General features: G+C 38.0%; 2 protein-coding genes across 5 annotated transcripts; one reads left to right on the forward strand and one right to left on the reverse strand.

Annotated features, from left to right (window-relative positions):
• Window positions 1-222: 222 nt before the first annotated feature.
• Window positions 223-4,454, reverse strand: LOC137033748 (zinc finger and SCAN domain-containing protein 5B). The gene is made up of 2 exons (XM_067406005.1): window positions 3,586-4,454; window positions 223-1,992 (listed from the first exon to the last, which is right to left on the reverse strand). The coding sequence occupies exons 1-2, from the start codon at window positions 4,241-4,243 to the stop codon at window positions 1,247-1,249; spliced, it is 1,404 nt and encodes a 467-aa protein (XP_067262106.1). The 5' UTR covers window positions 4,244-4,454; the 3' UTR covers window positions 223-1,246.
• On the forward strand, window positions 3,748-21,858 carry gnb2 (guanine nucleotide binding protein (G protein), beta polypeptide 2). 4 transcript variants are annotated; one of them, XM_067406008.1, is made up of 11 exons: window positions 7,089-7,909; window positions 8,139-8,250; window positions 12,712-12,821; window positions 13,542-13,580; window positions 13,674-13,780; window positions 16,307-16,370; window positions 16,640-16,802; window positions 17,474-17,540; window positions 18,587-18,788; window positions 18,881-19,097; window positions 19,737-21,858. In XM_067406008.1, exons 3-11 carry the CDS (start codon window positions 12,765-12,767, stop codon window positions 19,841-19,843), a joined length of 1,023 nt encoding a protein of 340 aa, XP_067262109.1. In that variant the 5' UTR covers window positions 7,089-7,909; window positions 8,139-8,250; window positions 12,712-12,764; the 3' UTR covers window positions 19,844-21,858. The 4 variants fall into 4 exon arrangements, with proteins under 4 accessions (XP_067262110.1, XP_067262109.1, XP_067262108.1 ...); XM_067406007.1 differs by having other exon boundaries at window positions 8,160-8,250; XM_067406009.1 differs by lacking the exons at window positions 7,089-7,909; window positions 8,139-8,250 and adding an exon at window positions 3,748-3,798.
• Window positions 21,859-22,020: the final 162 nt, after the last annotated feature.

Here is a 22,020-nt window from a genome sequence, read left to right on the forward strand (position 1 = left end):
TAATTTTGTTTTCAGTTTGGATTAACGTTAGCACTGGACAATTGGAAAATATTTAATAATTGTATACCGCAGTAGTAGTCTTTCTGCCTTTATTTGCCAGGTCAAAGATGCATTTAAAAATCTCTGAAGTGCTGATTTATGCAGGATGTACATTTTTACATGACAAACAGTGAGTAAAATGAATTCTCATGACCAGAAAAATGCATAAATTGTGAAGTTTATTCATATCCAGAATCTATTTCAATGTTCTGCAGTATAACATTAACATCAAGTTGTTCTTATGCATGAAAATAATTTGTATGTTCTGGTTGTGCTGCATTTCTGATAAGGTATTTTGTACATTTGTATACATGGATCTATATGATATGTTGATGCGTAAAACTACATACAATCAGGCATATATATCTTCCAATATAACTCCAATTGCTTCAGGACCACACTGTTACTGAACGAACTTTATGTGAGGAGTGTTTTGCGCGACAACATACACGTATAGGCCTTAGACTGAATTAGACGTGCCATTATTTGGTTTATTGTGGTACGGAGCATAAGGTATTGTTATTATGCAAACTTCAAATACAGTGAATAATTCTAGATACCTTTATCCGAATTGTTTATATTTTTAGAATGCACATTAGCTTATGGTGAAAACTGAGTGCGTGTTTGCTGCGTAATAAATCAGTCCAACTTTTGCATTAGTATGAACAAAAATGGCAGACCGGCTGAATGAAAAATGCAAATTCACTCTTTGACAGTAGGTGGCACTTATGGAAAAGCAGGATTCCAGCGGTTACCCAGGTTACCCCACACAAAGCTGTGCAAATTTCTGTTTTTGGACTCAAGGAAGTGATGTCAAATAGAATTTAAATGTTCAATTTTTTGTATTCACTATGGTACTTATCAAACACCACCAAATACTTAATATTTATATTCAAATACATATTAAGAATTTAATATTTATTAAATACTAAGCATTTGTTTACACTTGCCAGCCCAGAAAAGATATCCAGATAATGGTTGAAAAATGTTCTGATTCTTTATATAGTTTTGTTCTTTTGCACTTTAATCTGTTTGAAACATTTTTACTTTGAAAACAATGGCCAATAAAAATGTACATTGTATTTAAATGCTCCAGATTATTAAGAAGACAAGTTTGTTTCTTTTCAACCTAATTCAATACCTCCATGATACCATACACCAGGTTTCCGCAATTATCATGCTTTGAAAGCTCAATACCATCACATGCCTAGACTGAATCCAAAGACTGTGTGTTGAGATGTGGCCAGACATAGGAGGGCCCAGCTGGGAGGAGGGGGAAGGTGGGATTGGCAACAGGAACAAATGTGGGTGAATGTTTGAGTCTGTGCTTTTTGAGTTGACCAAGTTCTCTGAAGCAGCATCCGCACTCGGCGCAGCGGTACGGTCTCTCTCCCGTGTGAATGCGCTGGTGCTTGTGTAAGCTGTCCAAATGGCGGAAGCGTTTCTCGCAGTATCTACAAGGATACGGTCGCTCTCCCGTGTGTATGCGCTGGTGTGTTTTCAAGCAGTAGAAACGTCTGAATCCCCGGCCACAAATGTTGCAGCGGTGCACTTTATCAGGGCTCTCGACGGTCCCGCTGAACCCGGAGTCGCTCCCCACAGGTGGCGCCAAAGCCAGCAAAGCATCGCCATCGCTCTCCGGCACTGGAGGCGAGGAGATTTGTGGTAACTCTTGCATGGAGTTAGATGAAGAGGCTACAGCTAGACTTGATGGAGGCGGCTCTAATGTGAGTGAATCAGGATCGTCTTCGATTTTAATGGTGCCCTGTTTGACATCATCAGAGTCCTCCATCACCTGTATCAGCTCCAGCTCATTAACATTCCCAGCAGGTGTGCTCATTTCAAACTCAAACTTTGTCATGTCAGATGGGTCCTCTGATGGGGTTGCGGAGGGGCCTGAAACTTCTGGCTCCTCATGTCTCCTCTCAGTGTCTGTAACTGCAGAACTGTTGTCTGTAAAACAAAGAAAACGCATGTTTATATGGATGAAACTCTAATCAGAGAGTAAATCTGACATGCTCTTAATCCTATAAAGCCTACTGTATCATTTATTTGATATATTAAAAGGGGTGGTTGATTATGATTTCACTTTTTTAGCTTTAGTTAGTGTGTAATGTTGCTGTTTGAGCATGTACATGTGCAAAGTTACGATGCTCAAAGTTCAATGCAAAGGGAGATATTTTATTGTACAGACATTTTTAAGGACTACAACGAGCTTCTACTAAAATTTACATAAACCCTGCCCCCGAGAACACACAACGAAGGGGTGAGGACATGTTGGGCTGCTTTAGAGAAGAGGAAGAGTTGTTGTAGTTGAGCACATTTGGGAGTCTGCTCAAGCTGTCACACCCATCTTTTCACATTTATTGCAATACAGTACGTAACACAAATGCAATGGCATGTCATAAAAGCATGACAACATTAAGTTATAACCATAATTAAACTAAACTATACCTGTTCTATCTTCAACAGTTCCCACACGAGTGATTTATAGATAATAATGCGCGGTGAGGAGGAAAGTTTGCGTGGCCTAAGACTCTCCAAGGATCACAGCTGGAGAATTGCAGAGATTAGTTGAGTCTTGAGTCTCAGAAAGCCTAAAAAAATGATCAAACAGCACCTACATCCCTACAAGTTGTTTGGGAGGGTTTCATGAAAAATCCTCTGCTCTCATCCAGAAACAATCTCCAGCATATTCAGTTGTCAGACAAGACTGGAACTTCAAACTGGACCGGCTTCTATGGTCAGATGAAACTAAAAAAAGAGCTTTTTGGCAGAAAAGACACCAGATGGGTTTGGTGCATACATGGATAAAAAGTACCCCATGCCCACGGTTAAATATACTGCTGGATCTTTAATGCTGGAGGTCCTGGACATCTTGTTCATATACATTGTATCATGGATTCTATCAAATACCAACAGATAAAAATATAAAAACCTGACCGCTTCTGCTAGAAATCTAATAATGGGCCGTGGTTGGATCTTCCATCAGGACAATGATCCAAAACGAACATCAAAACCAACACAAAAATGTGTCACAAAATGAAGCTTTTGCCATAGTCTTCCCAGTTCCCTGACCTGAACCCTAAAGAAAATGAGTGGAGTGAACTGAAGAGAAGGAACACCAACATGGAGCTGGGAATCTGAAGGATCTGGAGAGATTCTGTATGAAGGAATGATCTCTGATCTCTTGTCAGGTGTTCTCCAAACTCATCAGGCATTATAGAAGATGAATCAGAGCTGTTATCTTGGCAAAAGGAGGTTGCAAAAAGTATTGAACAAAAGTTCAACCAACGTGTTTTGGAGAAAAACAATGTTAATGTTGGAGAAAAAAAAATTATGAAATAAAAGACCAGTCATCTTTGATTTTATATATATATATATATAAGATAGAGAGAGAGAGGCACAATAAATTGTTCCTTTTCAAACACATTTCTGACTAGTATTTCATGTCAGGCTTTAGAGAGTTACTAAACAGCTATGATCACACTTGTTTGGCAGTATTGGTAAATGGAAAAATTAATAACAACAACGACGACGACGAACCTTTTTCACCCTCATTCGTGATGTAAAACGGGCCCTCTGTCTGGTCTTCTGGTTTGAAGAGAACAGCACTGTTTTCCAGAAGTGTTTGTGCGGTCGTGGGGTCACTCGTGAGTGCTGAACTGTTGCCTACCGAAGACCCTCGTGTCTTTCTGCGGTTGACACACTCACGAGGCCAGTCTGACTGTACCGTGGGGAGACAGAGGCCAACACTAGGTAGATTTTTAGCACTGTGGATTCTTCCCGGTGAGTTTCGGAAGCTTTTGCGGGAGGAATCTCTGCTCTGTGCCTGTGAGGTGGGGCTTCCATCCGCAGCGCGTGAGGGAAACACAACGTGTGCGTCGTCTGCGTTTGGGCGCACGATATTTGACCCAGGCAGGTTTCTGTTGAGAAGTAAACACTGTTTAATGTTCTTTTCAGCCGCGGTCATGTAGTACCGCACCGCTTTCAGCTCGCTCTCGGAGATCTCCAGTCTCTCGCGCAGGCTCTGGTTCTCTCGGTGCGACTCTGCGGCAGCATTACGAGCCGCGGCCAGCTTTATGCCAACAACTCGCGCTGTTTCTTTTAAAACAGATTCTACTGCGAATCTTACCGCATTGTCAATAGTGGAGGCAAGCTCGCACTTGAGAAAAGAAACGCTGATGTCCATGCTCAAAGTCATGGTTATTATGATTCACGGCAGTATTTCACTGTGATATGTAATTACATGCGTGGCTGCAGAGCTAAAAAGAGATGGCTTGGGTTTCTTAGCTAACTGAGGACTAGAATAAAATAGTTTACGGCCTCACATCCATTACCATTACTTCGATACGTTACCTGGTTACAATGTTAAAAGCAGAGAAACCCTAAAGTGTTTTGTATATCTTGCTCAAGCTTCGCGTTCTGCCATCGTCACAAGCAGTGTCGCGGATTAATGACGTCAATAACAACCTGGGATTTGTAGTTTTCATTATTTGAGACGTTAGTTGTTGTAAGGCCATTCTGTTTATTATTAGTTGACAATATATAGATATATTTTTAATTAAATTATGTTGAATATAAAAAGTGGATCCATACAAGAATGAATGTCCTTATTGAAATGAAAAAAGTAATTGGATTGATCATTGTTATTGAGGAATGCAGTGTTCCGTGATGTGGTCTCCTTAGTACAGGAATTCGCCGTGAAGACAAAGGGGAAGTGTATTTCTTCTTTTCTACGAGTAATTATAAAAATAAAATCTAAAAATATAAATAACCTGCCGGGAACGTTCTTGGGAACATTCTCTTAAGGTTGTAAAAAAGAATAAACAGAGAACGTTCCCAGAACGTTCTTATTTGGTTCCGGGAACCATATTTTAGTGGAACGTTAGTGTATGCTGGCTGGCCTGGGCTGCTGCATAGAATAAAAATAAATAAATTTTGAGTAGTGTCTCACTGATCCATTTAAATGTATATAGATCAGTGAGGGAGACTTGGTTTACACATGAAACTGCTGTCTTCCTATTTGACCTTTACACTGCTGGACATTGTTTGATTAAACACGTCAGGGGTAAACATTAAAGGGAGCTTGAAGCTGAACACTACCAATCACTTCATTCCAGCTTTGGTTGCGTTAAAGATCAAACAACAATAACTTCAAAGAATAACAAAAAGTTTCATAGAATAATGTCCATTTGATTTCAGTTCTGATTCATAGTCTTGATTCATGATCAGTTTTGATTCATAGTTCATAGTTATTATTTAATTATTTACATATTTATTTATTTATTATTATTATTTTACATATTTAAAACATTGTTTGATTTATATTGTGCCATTAGTTCAAATAATTGTCATTTGGAAACCCCCAACATGCTGTAAGAAGGAGCAATAGCGCACTCTAGAGGTCGACAAATGGAATAAGACAAACTCTATTTATTTCAGACGTTGTTGCACCAAAATCGGGTCTGTCTGACTCCAGAATGTGAACCTTCCTCTTTCTCTGTCGTCTATGAATTTGAGCCCAGAGCCCTATTTGTGGAGAGGAGTGTGATCACACTGCACTCATCCTCTTCTCTAGAATCGCCATCCGCTCATTGTGTCCATCATATCTGTTACCAAAGGGAAGCATGTTTAAAGCTTTTAAATAACATTCCTAAACACCGTTGTATTCTTATTGCTTATATAGTTAACTACATCACAAACTGGGTAAGATATTATGTGACCTACCTAAGTGGCTATAAATATATGTGTGGAGGATTAATGCAGAACAGTGCATGTCCATCCAACCACATACTGCTAGCTTGGTTCTCTGGAAATGGTGTTGCTGGGCAACTCATCCACAGCTACTACAGTACCTAATGGGGAGTAGGGGCAGGTGGAATGTACCATCACTGCATTTGGCGAGGGGAGGGATAAACCATATGTTGCTGCCCTACTCCATAATGTAATGTGTGGGTCAGTTTAAAGGGTGCACAGTTGTAGACGTATAAAAAAGCAATAAATAATGAACTGTTGACAAATCATAGAATTATAGCATACACAAAAATCGGAGCACACATTTTTTTTTAATATGGACCAATCAGCAAGTGCACAGTAATACAAAGTAATAATCTGTCTGTGCCCCTCCCCTCACCGTGTAATTATGGCAGGTGTAATTAGGAGTGTGTCTCCGGTGGGTGGCAGCTTATGTCTCTGGAGAGAAAGTGCGCATTGCATTACTGAGTGCCCATACAGGGGAATTTTAATTACAGCTCTAAGTAATTTGAGAAAGTGTGAGGTTGGTGAACTTATCTAGGTAATAATAAGCTGTTTGGAAAATGCTGGAGACATTTTTTGATGTGTATATTAAAAGATATTGGAAATTATTAAATTTGTCCAATATGTTTTATAAACTACACGCAATCTTTTAAACTTCAGGCTTCCTATGACGCATGGTTTGTGCTCAGACGGTGTTGCCATGTCCGCTTATTATAACTCTGGGCTTGTTTTTTATTATTATTATTATTTTTTACAGTGGAAATTTTAAAATATACGGCCAGTCTTTTAATCTTATTTTCAGAATATGCAGTCGCATTTTTATTGCTGGTCCTCCTTGGCCTCCAAAACCCAGTAAACTGAACAACTAATCACACTTCCAAATAGCTGCACTTTCTATCATAGTTTGTTCCCCTCTCTCAGCTCCGCTATGACTCTTAGGGGAAGTCGGTTTAGTTGTAATATTTTTCGTTTTTTGTTTTTCACGCCAGTTTTTTTTTCTCCCCTGCGCGATCTGGCAACACTCTGCTCAGGAGCGCATTCATGTCTTCACTGCGCACCGCGTAGGGGGAATTCTGTAGAATGTCACTATTCTCTCACAAGTCATTTATTTGTCCATTTCTGCAAACATTTAAAGCAAAAATTGAGATCTACGTATTCTCGTTTCCACATTTCATGAAAGAACTGACATTTTGCTTTAGCGGCCTAAACTCAAGTGTGTTCCAGTGTGAGGTGCTGTTCACCCACCCCCCCCCGAGCCGCTGTTTGGCGGTGGAGGTCTGCGCTGCAGTGGTACATTCGCAATATAATGGGTGTGGTTGAATCGCGCATATGTGATGCTACGTGTTTCTGGTGCAGACCGAATGATTTCATATGGGACTGAATTGACAGAAGAGTGAGCGCACATTATTTGAATTATTTAGAAAACAACTGTACTGTTGTTTATGTTGAATTCACCCCGCCTCCTATTCTGGCACAGTCACATTTGAACTGATGGATTGGTTATACGCTCCTCCGGAGAGATAGCCAAGTCGATTTTGGTTTCTTTATTTTCATTTCTTTGAAGGGCAACGGGGTGCCTCGCATTTTATTGAATAGGTCATTTCTTGGACGTGGAGCAGCGGCCAAAACGAAGAGACCAAAAGGAGAAGACGAACGAAGAAGGCTCTCTCTCGGAAGGAAAGAGGCGAGGATCAACGAAATCGCAACGCAATATAAAGACAACGACGGCGCGTACTTAATTCGAAAGCTTTACTGTATTTGGACATTCGACTACATTTGTCGCTAATTATATTACTTAAGGCGCTTTTTTTCTCCAAAAGCAAAGTGTGCTAAAATCAGGAATATCGTGGAAAAGGCTTCATCTCATCCTCTCTAAACGATCAAAGGGCGACATGGTGGCTCCATACTTTTTGATAACAGCGTTTTGATTCGTTTCATACATGAAACACAGAGTCGCTGAGGCCTAACAAGCACCAGGAAAGAACCGACAGTATGCAGTCCTAATCATTTTCCAGCAGAAAAATTCCCTGCGAATTACTTCCGCCACCCACTTCAGCATTCCACTCACTTTACGCGCAGAGGGACTAAAGCCAAACAGGAAGATTAACAGGTACTATTAAATTCTAAGATTCATCAGAATGGTGGGACCCAGATGAGACTTATGATGAAAAGTAGGAAGGGCATTGGTGTTTTAAATTATTAAAATGCTTTATGTCTATTCGTAATGCGAGGATCAACTTTATTTTTGATCATTTGGGATTTTGTCACCAAACTGTTGTTATTCACAATCAATAGGAATGTTATAGAGATTATTTATAATATTACATTTGTATTTTAAGGTACTGCATGTTTCATTTTAGCCGTGAGTCGTGAACTGATGGAGCAGAAGCCTCCTGTTCTTCAGCTGGCCGCAGCCTCCAGCGCTTTACTCACGCCACAGCTCTGATTATGGCAAGCTGTTTTAACATTTATTGCTTTATACTAATGCTGTCAACTGATTAATAAAATTACTAATTAGTCATATTTTTTGTAATTAATCACGTTTTTAATATATATATATATATATATATATATATATATATATATATATATATATATATATATATATTATTGTAATACTTAAACACTCCTGAAATATTTAATATATAATATTAATTGCATCTCTTTACTAAGCGCTATAAATGAAGGCTGGTATCATTGTTACCTGGGACCAGCCTAGACTGATCACACCGGTGTTGTTTTATTCATATCAGATACACATTGTGTAGGTAACTATAAAGTTTACTCTACTCTTCTCCCATGTCAACGGCCACTTACTTTCATGTTTTTGGGGAGAAGTAGATGAATTGATATGTTGTAAATCCAACAGATGCGATTCTCTGAATTTCGGCGCAAACTAACATGGTCAAACTAGCATGATCATTATAAAGGTTTTTAAAAAAACAAAACACATTGACTTACGCACGTATTTGGGAATCAGAATAGCAGGTTGTTGATGACATAGCTAACAGGTTTGCGAATATTTTGAATACAAAAGAAAAAACTAAATAAAAGCTATACATCTGTTATTCAGCGCTGTTGTGGCTGTGGTGTCACATGACAAGTATGACACGTCGCTATGAAAATAATAAGGTGAAACATTCTAAAATAACAGTCGCCTTAAAAAACTCACACTGGGGTTCAGCTGGAATATTTTTAATTTACGTGTGAAAAGGGTAAGTGAACTTAATCTTCACATAAACCCATTGTAATAAATGTCACATTTAGCTATGCCTTTAATATATCAGGGATTTGTGCTTTAATTTTTTCAGCTAGGTCTAACGCAGGGGTAGGCAATATTGGCCCTGGAGAGCCACTGTCCTGCAGAGTTTAAGCCCAACCCTTATCAAACACCTGAACAAGCTAATCAGTGTCCTCAGGATTTTTTCAGGGCTGGGGCTAAACTCTGCAGGACAGTGGCTCTCCAGGACCGACGTTGCCTACCCCTGGTCTATAGACGTAAATATACAGAAACTGAATAATCAAAAACTGCACAGTCATCATTGCATAAATTATAAAATGAATATAGATGAATCCTTATTAAAGCTACAAAAGTTATTCAGTCATGAGCAGTGAGTGATTTTCTTTGTCTTTTGTTCTTTGATTAACATTAATGACAGCAGCAGGTTATTATTAGGCTGCTCTAACTTTAAAGGAATAGTTTACCCCAAAATGAAAATTATCACACCCTTTACTCACCCTCAAGCCATCCTAGGTGTATATGACTTTCTTCTTTCAGCCGAACACAGTCGGAGTTATATTAAATAATATCCTGGCTCTTCCCAGCTTTGTAATGGCATTGAATAGTGCCCAAGTTTTTGAAGCTCCAAAAAGTCTATCCATCATTAAAGTAATCTCTACAACTCCAGTGGGTTAAAAGGTCTTCTGAAGCAAAGTGATGGGGTTTTGTAAGAAAAACATCCATATTTAAAACCTTATAAACTATAATCACTGGCTTCCATGCGCACCATCGCTTTGCTTCAGAAGGCATTTATTAACCCACTGGAGTCATATGGACTACTTTTGTCATGGATGGATGCGTTTTTTGGAGCTTCAAAAACTCAAAATTAGACTTAGAAGTAAATAAAGAATACTAGTGAGTAATTAGTAGTAAAACTGGAATAGATTTCACTATTGGAATACATACCAGTTAGAAGTAAATAGTTGATATCTCATACACAGATCCCCTTATAAGACACTAGTCAGTACTTCATTACGCACTAATGATCAAAAAAGAAGTAACAGAGATACAGTTAGTTTTACTTAAACCTTTGATGTATACGATCACACCGGTGTGATCAGTCTTGGCTGGTCCCTGGAGCGTACAATCACACCGGTGCGATTAGAACATTCAGTGCATCACGTGATCAACTGCCAAATTCAAATGTGCGTGCGCGCTTTGGCTGGCGCTAAACCAGAGACGGACACGCGCATCACTTTTCATATATCACAAATATGCAGTGTTTTCAATCGCATAATGTTTATTTTAGGTTTCATATATTTAAATACACATAAGTACTAACAAAACAATATATTTAAAGTTTGTAAAATACACGTCTATAAAATCGGCAATAAAATTATAATTAGATGACACGTTTTATTCATATCAGATTTTAAAGTTTACTCTATTCTTCACCAGCTTACTTTCATGTATTTCGGGAGAAGTGGATGAATTCCCGTGTTGTAAATCCAACAGAACCTGCGCCACAAACTATCATGGCGGCGCCCATAATGCTTATAGCTCAACTAACGCGATCATTAAAGGTGTTTAAACGGCAAAACACATCCACTTGCACATATTTGACAATCGGAATATCAGATATTTCATGTTATAGCTAACAAATTTGTGAATATTTTGAATAAAAAAGGAAAAATGAAATAAAAGCACAATATATCAGTCATACAGCGCTGCGGTGTGTGACATGACAAGCAATGACGCTCCACCATGGAAAGAATAAAGTGATAAGTTCTAAATAACTGTCGCCTTAAAAACACTCACGCTGGGGGTCAGCCAGAATATTTTAAACTTATGTGTGAAAGGGTTAAGAGCTACATGTTAAAACGGCTTGCCATACGCATGTCAGTAGCAAGAGAAAGAGGATGTTAACCGTGCATATGTCTGTTGATCTGGGCGTAGGACGATCTGACTGAAATACAAACGTAACCCATGTGATCAAGCAAACGCACGTTTTGCAGCTGTCTCCCTGGTTTAAAAGCACCCGTGGTTTACATAAAATGCGGTTTCAGTGAAAACAGCGGTTGCGGCCATGGTGCCAGTAAACGATAGAAATGCCGCTTACTTTTCTCCCTTTACTCGCAGTATGCAGAGTGCATATGCCACTTTGTATTTAGCTACAGGGGTGGGGCCAAGCCTGACTATTCTTTATAGTTAATGCTATCAGAACTCCGTCTAGTATACATGGATACAAATCCACTGAACATATGATCCATGGCGCGTTTTTGTCGGTAATGAAATGGAAAGTTGGTTTAACCGAAAATGGCTCTGTAGACCCGCCATTCTGCGGCAACGTGATGATGGAAGCCGAATTCAACATTCTGTTTCCACATCTCATCGCTTTATGAGGTTCTGCCTGTCAAATAGTCGTAGAAAACATTTTACCTGCGTTTCGTAAAGACGGAGAAAACATTTGCCTACTCCGAGGCGGTGGCCTTGTTTGGTGCTTATCAGCTGACAGCCCCCTCAAGTCATGATTAATGCATGAAGTCGTATTATTTTACATAGTGCTGACAATAATATAACACCACTACACAAAAGGAAAAAAACAATAGGTTAATAAATAGATAATGTTTGATCCTAAGGCTATTTCTAACCCATTTATTCCCGATTTCAAACACAACACATCAGTCAAGAAGGCATTATGGTGCACTAGTATGGACCACGGGATAACTAACCCCTCTCCCCTTAACCAGCTGCTCCTTTCCCAACTTGATTGAAGATCTTAAAAAGTAAAGAAAGGTTTTTAAGTGATTAAGTAGATTATCCAAGATTCCTCAGATCGTAGCTATTTATCTAAATGAAAGGTTTTGTAGGTAAAATGAGATTAGACTTCACTGCTGCTTCTTTCTCTATATTGGCTGTGATGTAAGTTTTAAAGTGGGTGTTTAATTTCCTCACACTTCGACTCTTATACAGTATTTAATTTCTTTCCTTCTGCTGTGGTGTTGTTTTTGTTTGTGTGTGTTGAGGAAGTTAAATCCGTGTCTCACAGCTCTCCATCAGCATTGATACAATATCTGTGTGGCTATAACTGGAAAACATGCAAAGTATCAATGTTTATAAGATCCAAAAGACAATGTGATTGGTTGATGATTTGTGACATATTTGACTGTAAAAATTCATGCAAAATTCCTGTGTGGTTTTGCATGCCAGTTTGAATGTTTAACCTTATGTACAAATTCAGGTCAGGCAACGTTTCTTCTCTATTTCTGTATGACGCACTGACTTTTATTTACTATCCTTTATAATCCCGATTCCAGTTCTTGTTTCTGTGTTTGGAATGACTCTCGGAACATTAATCCTATTAATTTATAGATTCTTAGCCAGATTATACCAGATTAAAGGAGTAATGCCGTAATGTTAATCTAAACCCCGCAGCACATCTGCACTATGAAATGATCAGTGATGAACCAATATTTTATATGTAAAAAAAAAAAAAATCTTTACACAAAATGTTACACATAATTTAGTTTTGTGAGTGGCAACTTTCCTCATGTTTTTGCAATATGTACAGGATTACTATTTCCTGTTTGTTTACATTTTGAAAAATCTTTTAACCAAAATGAGATTTTTTTTATTTAAACAGGAACAATGTGTCCCCTAATATTATTCATATGTCATGTTTTAATCTACAGGTGTCTGAGGGGGTGAGAGAGGTCAGAGGGTAAAGGTTAAAGATCATTTCAAGATGAGTGAGCTCGAGCAGCTTCGACAGGAGGCTGAGCAACTGCGTAATCAGATCAGAGTGAGTCTCAGTGCTGATAATGCTGAAATACACTGGTCTTTATTTTACACCCTTGATGTTGGGGTCCTAATCACCCTGTCAGGGTTTATGCTGCCATAATGACAGTTGGCTGTAAATATTTCATGTCAAAGCTAAATACATTTATATGAAGTTCAACTTATGATTGATCCTCATTTTCTAACTGCTCTAGAAGCTTTCGCAAAATCAGTAACATTTTATCAAATTATAAGTGAAATAGGGTGTCTTAGACTATGACAGATGGATTTGGCATCACTATGCTCACATTCAGAGAAAACAGTGTAACACCATGCCAGCTTCTTTGAATATTTTCATAATGAAAACCATACTTGAATTATAACATTTAAAATAGAAAATAAATAAGACCCATGTGTGGATTTTGGATTTATCACTTGGTTTAACTTGAATGAAAAGCTTTTGAAGGGTATCAACTGAATAAAACATTTTCTCAGAGGGCTATAAATATTACAATTTACTCAAATATATTTGATTTAAAGAATTTCAGTGTTGGTGTAGTTACTGTGTTTGCCTTTTAGAGCAGTGTGGGTGCCATAAAGAATTTCTAGTGATGCAACTGTGGCTTCCTATATATTTTATTAAGTGTGCATTGAGGTATCCTGATAACTTTAGAAACAGGCCATACCTCCACCTGCAAATGGTGACAGCGCAACAATTCGGCTCACATTGTCAATTGTTTTTCAGGATGCCAGGAAAGCATGTGGAGATTCCACACTTACTCAGGTAAGACGTAATTACATGTAGAACCTGAATGATGTGATCTCCAGACTAGAGGTCTGTGGGTTTTCATTCACGTAGTGTGTTTGTGTTTGGTAGATAACAGCAGGCCTGGACCCGGTGGGGAGGATACAGATGAGGACGAGGCGCACTCTGCGTGGGCATTTGGCTAAAATCTATGCCATGCACTGGGGCTCAGATTCCAGGTATCTCTTATCTGCAGCCTTCTCACAACTGTGCCACAGTCTGCTCTCACACCTGGCATCAAATAGAACAAAAAAAATTTAAAAGTAGCAAATGAGCATGACTCAGCAGGTCGTGACTTGGCTTTGGTTTTGCACCTGTTGGCAGCACAGAAGACAATGAACAACAAGACATACTGACCCACATGTTAACTCATCTTTGTTAGCTAATCATCTACGGCTACACTAATGTCACAATCTAAATGAATTTCTTTAAAAAAGTGTCATTTTTGAGCTGTTGCATACTTTCATAAGTTCCAAGGATGTGTTGCACTAGAATGCCATCTTTACAGTTACAACCATAAAGTCAAAATTATACTATCATTGTCCAAGTTCCACTTTGGTTTACGGACTGTCTACGTGACGTAATATTCATTAGTATCACAATCTGCTGACAGTCTACTCACTCTGTTGATCAAATTTTCGAAGCCTGCGCACTTCAGAGGTCGCATTTTTTTGCCACGTAGGTCATGGAGGACATCTCATTTCAGAAAAGTAACAATTGTAAAATTGCCTTTATTTCTTGTGGGGCATGACGTATTGTAATTTCTTTCTTACTTTGGAATGCAATGGTTACTTTTCTGAAATGAGGCAGGCTCAATGACTTGTGCAGCTGACAAATGCATCTTCAGTAGGATGTAGCCTTCAAAACGAGACAGAGACTCTGTGTCTGTGCGTACTTGTGGGCAAACAACAGTGCATTTGATTTGAGTGCTTGGAAAGAAAGGTCCATTAGTACACATGGGCCAAATGCATTTATCAGTGCTGACGGTAAAAGAAGTGTACTTTGAAAGTCTTACATGCTCAATTGTGTCTGAGACACAGCGGAAAGTGGAAAATGAAGTATATCTGGGCCTTTAAGTAGATAATTTAACATCATTATGGGTTTTGATTTGAAAATACTTCCATATTTATTTGACCATAGAATGAAATTCAGCATTTTAAAACAATAGTAACCCTAATAGTAACTCCACACTGTGTATATTATTATTTTCATAGGCTATTGGATTAGCATGCTAACCATAGAGTTTGCTTAAGGGAATTTTAGCGTAGCAGGCTAATTGTTAAAACCAACTATTCGTTGCTTGTCTTATATTTTGTCTTATCTTATAAATCCCTTTGCAGTCCAAGGGGGACCGGATTCTGGCCTGGCTGTCAGTGTGATCAACGGGGCACCACAGACTAGTAACCTAGTAAATTAGAGTTGCTGCTGTGTAAAGATAAAAATACAGGGCCACAATTATGCCCTAAGTAAAAACAAAACAAAACAAAACAAAAAGAATGGGAAATCGAATTCTAGGTAAAAAGAAATCACCATTTGATGCCCCCATGGTGCCATACTGTGTACATAGAGAGTGGCGGTGCTAAGAGAACATAAACTTATGAGCAAATAACATATAAGCTTGGTGATTCGTTACATTTTTTTTCTTGCCCACTAGCTAAATTAATTTAGAATAAAGAAATGAAGAGAGTGCAACTGAAAGTTGTAAAATTAGTTGAATTTACCCTGGCATAGTTGAATAACAAGAGTTCAGTACATGGAAATGACATACAGTGAGTCTCAAACACCATTGTTTCCTCCTTCATATATAAATCTTATTTGTTTAAAAGACCTCCGAAAAACAGACGAATCTCAACATAACACCGACTGTGACGCAACAGTCGGGATCATTAATATGTACGCCCCCAATATTTGCATATGCCAGCTCATGTTCAAGGCATTAGACAAGCCAGTATTAACGTCTGGATGTGCACAGCTGAATCAACAGACTAGGTAAGCAAGCAAGAACAATAGCGAAAAATGGCAGATGGAGCAATAATAACTGACATGATCCATGATATCATGATATTTTTAGTGATATTTGTAAATTGTCTTTCTAAATGTTTTGTTAGCATGTTGCTAATGTACTGTTAAATGTGGTTAAAGTTACCATCGTTTCTTACTGTATTAACGGAGACAAGAGCCGTCGCTATTTTCATTATTAAACACTTGCAGTCTGTATAATTCATAAACACAGCTTCATTCTTTATAAATCTCTCAAGCAAAATTTAATGTTAGCTTTAGCCTGTTAGCCACAGAGCATAGCCTCAAACTCATTCAGAATCAAATGTAAACATCCAAATAAATACCATACTTACACGATTAGACATGCTGTATGACAAACACTTTGTAAAGATCCATTTTGAGGGTTATATTAGCTGTGTGAACTTTGTTTATGCAATGTATTAGAGTCATGAGCTCGGGCTGCGGGGAGCACGAGAATTTAAAGGGGCCGCAGCCTGAATCACCGCATATTTAATGATGCCCCAAAATAGGAAGATAAAAAAATGAATAAAAAAAAAATCTATGGGGTATTTTGAGCTGAAACGGACACATTCAGGGGACACCTTAGACTTATATTACATCTTTTGAAAATGCGTTCTATGGCACCTTTAATCTATTATCTATCTACTATATATGTCCATTTTCTTTTCTTCATCTCTCCTTAGGCTTCTTGTTAGTGCCTCGCAGGATGGAAAACTCATAATCTGGGACAGCTACACTACAAACAAGGTCTGTAGCTCCATCGTAGTGTTAAACATACAGCACATGATGGTGTGGCCAAGTAGATATTAACTGGTAACCAAGTTTTTAAGTTAAGCTTTCTATGTAAACCATGTAGGAAGTACATTGTAAGGTCACATTAAAATAAAAAACAAATTATTATTACTAACACTGCCAAAAGATCAGTTATATATTATGTTGTAAAGATTATCAGCATGTGTGTTTTTCCTGTTACTATGTTTAACCTTTTCGTGTATGCACAATATTATAAACTTCAGATGCATGCCATCCCATTACGGTCATCATGGGTGATGACATGTGCGTATGCGCCATCCGGAAACTTTGTGGCCTGTGGTGGACTGGACAACATTTGCTCCATTTACAGCTTAAAGACGCGAGAGGGCAATGTTAGAGTCAGCCGGGAGTTGCCTGGCCACACAGGTTTGAGAACACACACAGGGCCTCATTTATAAAACGTGCGTACGCTAAAATCCACGCCATCGCTCATATTTATAAAAATGGTCTTTGATGTGGAAAAGTGTCACGTCAGGGTCTAAGCAGATGTAAGCACTTTTCCTTATGGCAGAGAGTCGGAGTACTGCAGGTATTTGGAAATCTAAGCAATTCTTGCCACTCGCCATTCTCAAGTAAAGTATGTGGACGTTGATTGGTGCTGTTTTATATGTTGAAATTAATTACAGGGCGTTTACAGGGTGGAGATCGGAAACCATTCAGCTTCACACAATTTCAAGATCATTTGCGATTTATAGCTTTCATATCTGGAAGAGAGGCATATACACGTTCTTTGTGCGTACATTCCTTCTCTGAATCACACATACACAATACATTTGAGAAATGATCTTAAGATCAAATGTAGGACGATTTCTGCGTAACATTTTATAAACGAGGCCCACATACTCACACCTTCATTTACAAATTCATTTATTTTTTGTATGCAATATTGTTGTTGGCAGTAATCAAATGTACTGCTCATTACTGTACTTTTTTTCTGTACTTCTGAAAGAAAAAAAGTCAAGGCAGTCAAGACATTTCATTATCCTCATGCAGTTTCAGGGTGTGACATGTTGACTTCCTGCCTGTTCATTTCCTAGGTTACCTTTCCTGTTGCCGTTTCATAGATGACAATCAAATTATCACCAGTTCAGGAGACACAACCTGGTGTGTTCAATAATAAATATCAAACCCTACACTATTTTACAGTGGTTCTCAAGTGGTTTTGCTTCACGATCCTGATTTATAGCATCCCAACATAGTACCAAAATTGCTTATCGTACAAATGTAAACAAAAATGTCCTAAAAAGCAAACATTGAAATTTGTTAATATTAATATATTTTTATATTTTGATTAACGATTCATTTTAAAGGGTTAGTTCACCCCAAAATGAAAATTCTGTCATCATTTACTCACCCTCATGTCGTTCCAAACCCTTAAGACTTTTGTTCATCTTCGGAACACAAATGAAGGTCTTTTTGATGAAATCTGAGAGATTTCTGTCCCTCCATAGACAGTTACATGACTAGCATGCTTGAGCTTCCATTTATTACAACTGATGTGTGCACTGATGAATGTTTAAATGTGAATAAAAGCCTAAAATAAATCTGTTCATCATATAAAGCAACTGTGTCTCTTCAGAAAATATGGACTAAACCGCTCAATTTATATGGATTAGTTTTATGATATCTTGATAAACTTTTTGAAGACTGTCAATAGAGGGACAGAATTTTTTTTTTAAAAATCAGAAGATTTAAAATATCTTCATTTGTGTTCCAAAGATGAACGAAAGTCTTACGGGTTTGGGACGACATGAGGGTGAGTGATTATTAATGACAGAATTTTCATTTTTGGGTGAACTAACCCTTTAATCTCAGCGACCAATATTTACCACAAAAAACAAACAAACAAAAAAATTTTGTAAATTTTTTACATATATATTGCATAGTTTTGTTAATAGTTTTTGGTAAAATAGTTTGGACATCAACTGCAAATGATATAGGAAGTGTTTATCCTCTCTTTTCAAAGTTGATAAGCCTGTTTATCATTATTTGCATTTATCATTGGTTTTTCCCTGCTGTCCATGTCCTTGTGGCTCACCAGTTGAGAACCACTGCTGTACTCAAACAGCCCGTTCACATTCAGTTACAGCTTCTTTTGAATTTAATAACGTATGTGCAGGCTGTGAGTCTTAACCATGTGTTTGTTCCAGTGCTCTGTGGGATATCGAGACTGGTCAGCAGACCACACTGTTCTCGGGTCACAGTGGAGATGTGATGAGTCTGTCATTGGCTCCAGACTCACGGACCTTCATCTCTGGGGCCTGTGACGCCTCCATCAAACTCTGGGACATCAGAGACAGCATGTGCAGACAGACGTTCACCGGTCACGAGTCGGACATCAATGCTGTCTGTGTGAGTAAACACTGCTGAAAGAAATCCACATTACTGATATTTCAGATAAATCACCTTTGGTTTTTTCACTTGTTGTCTCCTCCATCTCTCAGTTCTTCCCCAGCGGCAGTGCATTTGCAACCGGTTCCGATGACGCCACCTGCAGGCTGTTTGACCTGCGTGCAGATCAGGAGCTATGTTTATACTCTCATGATAATATCATCTGTGGCATCACCTCTGTGGCCTTCTCCCGCTCTGGCCGCCTGCTGCTCGCTGGATACGACGACTTTAATTGCAACATCTGGGATGCCATGAAGGGAGACCGAGCAGGTGAGCATGCTGGCGTTTTGACCATGTGCACAGTGCTTTATTTGTAAATTTTGAGGTCCTGTAACAATCTTGATGTAGGATTTAGGAGGTTAAGGGGGTTAGAGGATTGTTCAGTCCAGCATTGGTGGGAACATGAATGAAAAATAGTGTTTAACACCAAATTATTGCATCAGACGATCGTAACGTAACTATATTGCTCTCGTCCCGTTAATATCAACTAAGCGAGTGATATCAACTGCCTACAGCGAGTTTTGTTACATTGCATAGATATTACATAGATATTGAGACATTTACTATTTTACTTATTTTTTCATGAACTATACACTACTGTTCAGAAGTTTGGGTTAGACATTTTTTTTATTTTTTTTTAGAAAATATTACTTGTATTCAGCAAAGATGCGTTAAATTGATCAAAGGTGACGGTAAAGACATTTATAATGTTACAAAAGATGTTTATTTCATATAAATGTCATTCTTTTCATACTATTTCAATATTTATATGAGCACAAGAGACTTTTAGCAACCCCAAACGTTTGAATAATGTACAGTCATTTCATACTTTTTTTTTTTTTGTTCTGGCCCACCCAATCTAAACCCTGTTGTTACACTTGAACTCTTCACACTCATTGTCTCTTACAGGAGTGCTGGCTGGCCATGACAATCGTGTGAGCTGTCTTGGGGTCACAGATGATGGCATGGCTGTGTCTACAGGTTCCTGGGACAGCTTCCTGAAGATCTGGAACTGACCACACACAGCTCGCATATAGTACACATTATTCACTCATTATACACACTGTATGTACTTTACTGTACATATGATGTACACTTGCCTACACAGACACATATGCCTGACAAAGAACTGTACATACTATATATAATGGTAATTAGTTATATGTTTACACCAAATCTTTTCAGTGCCACATCATTGTATACATATACAGTTACACTATAGGTAGGTTTGGACCACGAGTTTGAAATAGGAATGTTTACACACACACTTTTTCCCTTACTTAAGCTTTGCAAGACCTACACGGTACCTTTACTCACTAATAGACACAAGTGCATTTGGAGGAATGTGTGTTGAGTGAGTCATCTTGATTTGAGTGTACAATCCAAAACATTTATTTGAAACACTTTTGACATACTTTTGATAATTTTGAGACTGAACCTTGGGAGTTGGAGTTAATGCGTTGAAGCGCTTTCATTTTAATTTTCACTTACTGTCATTATGTCTTCTATACTCAAAAAATAAGTACTGATGTTTCTATGAGCATGTAGAGTTGAAAAGATAGGAAGATTCTGATACAGTTACCCACCAGGAATTTCCTGCGCTGCGTTTCTCAAAAGCATCATGAGAGGAGTTGATCGTAGAGAACATTGGTGGCAATGGTTTCCACAATCAACTTGGGCTCACAATACTTTTGGGAAATGCAGCCCTGGTTGATATAGATCACACTTTATGTAGTCCATGTTTTTATAGATACGTATGCCATCATATTCCAGTATACAAGTAAATATATGTTTGTCTTTAATTTTTGTTTAGATTTGACCTTTTTTAAATGCCTATTTTATTCATGCTTTCCTGTGTTCCATACCCTAAGGAGAATAAAGAAAGCTGGAAAAAAAAAAAAAGTGCCACTAAATATCTGTGTAAATACTTATTATTAGAAATGACTTAGTTCATAGTAGCTGTTCTAAACTGCTTTTGTTTCAGGACCCAGACTTTACATGGTTTTAAACAGAAAGTGTCCTTAAATTAAAGGGTTAGTTCACCCAAAAATGAAAATTGTGTCATTACTCACCCTCATGTCGTTCCACACCCGTAAAACCTTCATTCATCTTTGGAACACAAATTAAGATATTTTTGATGAAATCCGAGAGGTATCCGACTCGTCCATACATAGCAATATAATCAACAGTTGAAAGGTACTAAAGACATCGTTAAATAAGTCAATGTTTTTGTATGCATAAATAAAACAAAAAATACCGAATTTATTCCACAACATCTTCTCTTCTGTATCGTTCTCATATGTTGTTTATGTCCAGCGCCTCCAGGTTCTACGTCAGAACGCCGACACATTATTGGCCGGCTCCTGCGTCAGCATCGGACATGCATTGTGCCGCTCATGTTTGCAGCTTTGCCTAATACTGAGCCGGCATTCGGACATAAACACAGAAGCCTTCACTGTGTTCACTGCGGCAATTACGTAAGGATAATGACGGAAGAGAAAATATTGTTGAATAGTGTCATTATTTTTGTTTTTGCGCACAAAAAGTATTCTCGTCGCTTCATAAAATTAAGGTTGAACCACTGCAGTCATGTTGGCTGTTTTAACAATGTCTTTTCTAGAAGTGTTGATTATATTGCTGTCTATTGACGAGTCAGATAGCTTTTGGATTTCATCAAAAATACCTTAATTTGTGTTCTGAAGATGAACGATCTTCTTACGACAAGAGGGTGAGTAATTAATGACAGAATTTACATTTTTTGGGTGAACTAAACCTTTAAGCATGAACATTTTTTAATTACTTTACAAGTGCACAGGCCCATCAATTGAAATTATGAATCTAACAATGTTGTAAAAGCATATACAACATAAGTGTGATACTTAACACGTATAACAAATTAGCCATATTATTTGTAAATTAAATTTGCAATAAAGTTTGATTGGATGCACATACATTTAATGACAACTACTATCTATAACCCAAGCAGAAACTTGAGAACCACTGGTGAATGGTTCCCATCTCAAGTTACAGTATGAGTTTATAGTGTGATTACTGTAACACATTTAATTGACTTCTAACTTGATTTACTATTTTTGATAATTATCTAACATGTCATAAAATAATATGGACACATGCTAGATAAGCTAATAACCCGATTCAAACAAGTGAATTAAAATATATGGTTTAAAGAAAT

The sequence above is a fragment of the Chanodichthys erythropterus genome, chromosome 13, assembly GCF_024489055.1.
Source record: "Chanodichthys erythropterus isolate Z2021 chromosome 13, ASM2448905v1, whole genome shotgun sequence".
In the NCBI taxonomy this organism is placed as follows: domain Eukaryota; kingdom Metazoa; phylum Chordata; class Actinopteri; order Cypriniformes; family Xenocyprididae; genus Chanodichthys; species Chanodichthys erythropterus.

Bases quoted from the DNA above. Each gene is read 5' to 3' on its own strand.
- LOC137033748 (XM_067406005.1), bottom strand. From the start codon at position 4,243: ATGACTTTGAGCATGGACATCAGCGTTTCTTTTCTCAAGTGCGAGCTT. The intron at 1,993-3,585 runs GTTCGTCGTCGT...TTTGTTTTACAG, and splicing joins CACGAATGAGGGTGAAAAAG to ACAACAGTTCTGCAGTTACA.
- gnb2 (XM_067406009.1), top strand. From the start codon at position 12,765: ATGAGTGAGCTCGAGCAGCTTCGACAGGAGGCTGAGCAACTGCGTAAT. The intron at 16,371-16,639 runs GTCTGTAGCTCC...TATAAACTTCAG, and splicing joins ACAGCTACACTACAAACAAG to ATGCATGCCATCCCATTACG. The intron at 19,098-19,736 runs GTGAGCATGCTG...TGTCTCTTACAG, and splicing joins CATGAAGGGAGACCGAGCAG to GAGTGCTGGCTGGCCATGAC.